At 35.7% G+C, this 4,699-nt stretch overlaps 1 protein-coding gene across 1 annotated transcript; it reads right to left on the bottom strand.

Moving 5' to 3' along the window:
* Positions 1–1,548: 1,548 nt before the first annotated feature.
* Positions 1,549–4,281, bottom strand: LOC18023633 (polyadenylate-binding protein-interacting protein 9). Its single transcript, XM_006407007.2, has 10 exons — positions 3,582–4,281; positions 3,309–3,419; positions 3,175–3,219; positions 2,877–2,949; positions 2,675–2,787; positions 2,507–2,566; positions 2,371–2,418; positions 2,192–2,260; positions 1,972–2,033; positions 1,549–1,864 (listed from the first exon to the last, which is right to left on the bottom strand). The coding sequence occupies exons 1-10, from the start codon at positions 3,936–3,938 to the stop codon at positions 1,804–1,806; spliced, it is 999 nt and encodes a 332-aa protein (XP_006407070.1). The 5' UTR covers positions 3,939–4,281; the 3' UTR covers positions 1,549–1,803.
* Between the last annotated feature and the right edge of the window lie 418 nt (positions 4,282–4,699).

Consider the following 4,699-nt stretch of genomic DNA (forward strand, 5'->3'; position numbering starts at 1 on the left):
CTATCTGTTTTAGTATTGTGTTATTGAATCTTGATGCCAGGTTTCAACAAAATTCATTATATATAATGTAGATATTTTTTTCTTTCTAAGGATATGTATAAGCTATAATGGTTTCTCTTAAACTACATCTTCTCCCGTTTTTCTCTACAAAGCACTATAAACTAAGTTAAGTGAGACATGTTACATTACATGTAGTGAAAATGGTTTATAGAAAGAACGTGATCGTGTGGATTTCCATTAAATGATCGTCTGACAGTTTCCATCCCCATTTTCTCCGGATCTAATTTTGCATTGAAACCCTTATCTAATAATATATAGTAATATAAGATTCCGTCTCTACTTAGAAATTAATCTCCGTTAATAGTTTATCTCCTTGGAAATTGGAACTCGTCTCATCGACGGTCGACTTGCAACAACAAACATAAGATTTGCGAACAGCACTAGTACCCCTAACGTTTGTCTAATAGAGACTTGTGATTATAATATTTTTTTGGCCAAATAAGTGATTACAATATTGCATGTCTCTCTATCTTATCTTATGAAAGGTTTTTTTTTTTGTTTGTTTAAGGAATCTTATGAAAGGTTTTTTTTCCATCAATAATGTCAGCAAGTTTTCCTTTCACGTGTTTTATTGCATATAATAGAATTATTGACCCGCCATTTTGTATCTGTTTAGGAATTTAACGAAGTAGAAAGAGAGACTTAAACTATGAAGCCAACTCGTGAGAGACATCTCATGTCATCTCACAGCAGCGACAAGGAGAAGATTCGTCTTATCCATTTGCTTAGCAGCCTTGGGATCTCTTAATTATCATTTATAAGGAGGTTCAAGAGATCCTTAACCACAGATTCAAAAACTTGGATGACATGATAGTCAGGGAAGATGATCTAAAAACAATTTCCATCAATTTCCAAAATATCTTGTGGTAAGAATATCAGTTTCCTTTGATCCATGCAGCATATTCATAAAATACGAATGGGGATTGAGAGATCTCGAAAATCTTCGAAATCTCGAGATCGAAGGAGGGAACGAGGACATTGAATCGTTTCCAGAGGAAGGGTTACTGCCAAATTAAAGGTCTTTTTTCTCTGCGGATAAGCCGTTTCGAGAACCTCAGGGCTTTGAATCACAAAGGGTTTCAGGATACAAAGGCTCTTGAGACGATGGAGATCAACGGCTATGATAAGCTACGGATATCGATAGATGAAGATCTTCCTCCTTCCTTGTCTTGCCTTCGAATCAGTTCATGCCCATTGTTGACGGAAGTAGAAACAGTATTCTTAAGCATTCCATATGTGGAAATTGACGGCGAGATCTTCTCTTGAGGGACAATTTATTATATTTAAATCACACTTTCTACACACTAGATACCTTACTTGATGCACACGACATTGTAATTTAGCTTTTTTTCAGAGATCTCCAACATTTGACATCTTTTTCTTCTATTCTATCTCAAAATAATGATCTTTTCTAACCTTGAGAAAAAGGTGAACAAACAATAAATGAACCTGTGAAAAGCTCAACAACTTTCAAAAGCAAATGCTTCAAAAATCCCTTACAGAAAGATGATGAAACAGTTGGAAGTATCTCAGTCGAAAAGACAGAACCTAACAAGACCTCCAAAATTCAGAAGCAGGATCATGGTGTTTCCAGCTACTAACATAAGTGGAGATAATTGTTCTAAAACTTTGAAGATAAAGAAAACTCCAAAAAAGAAAAGAAAGAAAAAAAATCTACTGCAGGAAATGAAATGTTTGCAATCATCTCTCTTCTAGACAGACAAGCTTAGTCAGGTCTCTTTTCTAGTTTGTCGATGGTGGTCGAGTGATTCGTGGCCTTACTGGTGTCTTTGATGGACTTACCCTAGAAAAAGAAAAGAAATAGAGCCAAATGTTGATCCAACTGAGATATTCACATTACAAAAAAAAAAAAAAAAAAAAAAACACAGCATTGCATCGATGAAACTTTACCGTATCGGTTGGGATCCAACGACCATCCCGCTGCAATTGAGCGCCCTAAGTGCACTATCTGCCTGTTCGTGTGAAAAGAAAAAGAAATATGAGTTTCTCAATTTGTCAAATTATATATTTTATCATCTCCTTAATCAAACTTCTAGTCATCAGTAAAAAGAGCCAAAAAAGTGAGTATGGGGAATATAGACTTGCAATCTATAATAGATGAAGAGCTCACCAGAGCAAATTCAACAAAAGCTATGCGAGTAGAATGCAGTTGATCGCCAAGAAGCCTCAGGCGAGTTACCTGCGTATATTAGAAACCAACTTAAGCACCATTCCTTAAAAAGGAAATATTTCAGCCAATTTAAGCGAGAGAGAGAGAGAGATCAAGCAAGGTCTAGGTTTTGTTCTGACCTCACCACATGCCGACTCAAAGAAGTTTCTCACATCAGCTTGAGAAACCTGCAGGTGTATAAAGAAAATCTTAAACCAGGAGAAGCTACCGAAGAAAAGTAAAATTAGTAATGGTTGTAGATTGTTCAGCATTTACCTTCTTGTCGATATTTGTGCAATAGATTGTCCTTGTACACATCTCCCTTTCATATTCTGACTGAATTTAACACCAAAAAAACTATTAGAATGCAGAGTTTATTCAAAACTCAAAAAAAACTTAAAACCAAATTAATTAGTGGAACTTGTGACGAACATGTGAGCTTACCCTGGGAAGAAATGTGGGATTCACTGGAAGAATAGCAGTTTTGGAGGGTAAAACCCTCACTGGGTAGTATCCAACCATTGTTCCACCAAGGCTTAAAGCTTCTCTTGCGCCCTCTGTATAGTAAAATGCCTAGTATGGGTCAAAAGAGTGATATTGAATTTTTTCTGTTAAAGTATTTCAAGATTCCAGCAGCCAAACTTACGGTCCTCAGCAAACTCAACAAACGCAAATCGAAGAACTGAATGTGGATCCCCACAAATTCGACAATCAACAACCTTCACAAGAGAATAACTCACTGTTACTTCACAAACATTATATACCACTAAAGATACATTTAAATTAAAAAAAAAAAAAATTGCAGCAATATTTTAGCACATAACACATAATCTCACTTTCAACAGATATGCTTATAAACTTGTCTAAATCAATTACATTGTCCAAAACCAATGAAGGGAAAAGGATATAGCAAGCATTATTCAAAGGCTTAATTGTCATCTTACTTGTCCACAGTTACTAAACAAGCAAGCGAGACCTTCCTCAGTTACCTAAACCACAAAGCAGATTTAGGTTACATGGATGCAAACTGTAACTTTAATCCTTTTGAGAACCTTAAAAAAGACAGTAACAAACTTACACTCTGGTCAATGTCAGAAACATATACTGTTCTTCTAATACTATCCTCTCTCTGAGCCTTAGAAATTCTTCCAGTTAACCTCCTCCTCCCTTGGCTATAACTGTTTCTTCTCTGTTTTCACAAAAAGAAGAAAATTTAACACAACGAAACCCCCAAAGTTTGCAGCTTTACAACAACAAAAAGTCACATTGTGAATCGTCAGATTAATTTATCATCCAAATTATCTGATCATTAAAAAAAAAAAAAACGGGAAAAACAAATCCACGATTATACCTTGCGGTTATTGTCATCCTTCTTGCCATCAGGATCAAATTCTTCACCGGATTGCTTCTTCGTGGTCGGAAAATCGTCAGACGACAGAAATTGATTACCTTTCCCAGTCTGAATGTTCTTCTTCGGATTGTAGTAAGAAGGGAAAAACTCCTTAGCCAAAGGATTCAGTTTCTTGAAAATCGCCACAAGCTTCTGCATATCTAACTCGGATTCGGGTTTGAGCTCGGATTCAGTTTTAGAACCCGTGATCGAGCTCTTCTCAATTCCGTCACCAGTGATCTTTTCGCCATCGCTATTGATACTAATCTCATGAGCATCGTCGATAACATCAGTGGGCATTTCAGTGATCGCAGCCATTGAATCAGATTCCCAGAAAACAGAATAACTTATTAGACCCCCCCAAAAAAAAACAAGGAGGAAACAACTCTCTCCTTTTCAGTAATTTTTTCGTAAATTTCGAAACTTTGACGAAAGATGATGAGAAAAACTCGACTTAATCCAAAAATGTGACACTCTTAATTGAAACCCATTTAAAAAATTCCACCGTATTAACGCACGCAAATCACGAAGGTGCTTGATCTCGTAGATATTGATTATATAAACAAGAGTTGAGTCAAAATGTAATAGTCAGGCCATTTAAGGGAATATAGAGTTTGCGATTACAGAAAGCTTTCTCTGTGGTGTGGTTATGGTGATGAGCGAAGGGAGGAGATGAAGTAAAAAGAAAGGAATGATGAGGCTTTTTTGCTTCCGTTTTGGCCGCTCTCTATTTTGGCCTTTTCTACTTGCAAAGACGCTAACTTTCAGAAGAGTGATGAACAAAAAATAATTGTTTTTTTTTTTGTGGCAAGGAACATATTTTAATTATCCTTGCGGTCCCTCTATCTTCTTTTTATTTTCCAAAATGCCTCACGGTTTGTATTGTTTAACTTTCGATGTAATTCGAGTAAGTAAAACTGTTTACATGAGGAATAATATAAAGGGCAAAATCAACCACTCTTTTATTTTTATTCCATTTTCCCGATTATATTCTTCTTCTTTTATATGCAACAACGACAGAAAATTTCTTCTTTTTTTCTTTTAAAGTTCCATGATGTTGTTTTTACATTTTTTTCTTT

Source organism: Eutrema salsugineum, unplaced genomic scaffold, assembly GCF_000478725.1.
Source record: "Eutrema salsugineum unplaced genomic scaffold, Eutsalg1_0 scaffold_13, whole genome shotgun sequence".
NCBI classification, from domain to species: domain Eukaryota; kingdom Viridiplantae; phylum Streptophyta; class Magnoliopsida; order Brassicales; family Brassicaceae; genus Eutrema; species Eutrema salsugineum.

What these genes read in the sequence shown, in the direction of transcription:
- LOC18023633 (XM_006407007.2), bottom strand. Translation starts at nt 3,938, where the DNA reads ATGGCTGCGATCACTGAAATGCCCACTGATGTTATCGACGATGCTCAT. An exon ending in TGTTTAGTAACTGTGGACAA is followed by an intron (nt 2,950 to 3,174) that starts GTAAGATGACAA and finishes TCTCTTGTGAAG; the next exon opens with GTTGTTGATTGTCGAATTTG. An exon ending in GCACAAATATCGACAAGAAG is followed by an intron (nt 2,419 to 2,506) that starts GTAAATGCTGAA and finishes ATACACCTGCAG; the next exon opens with GTTTCTCAAGCTGATGTGAG.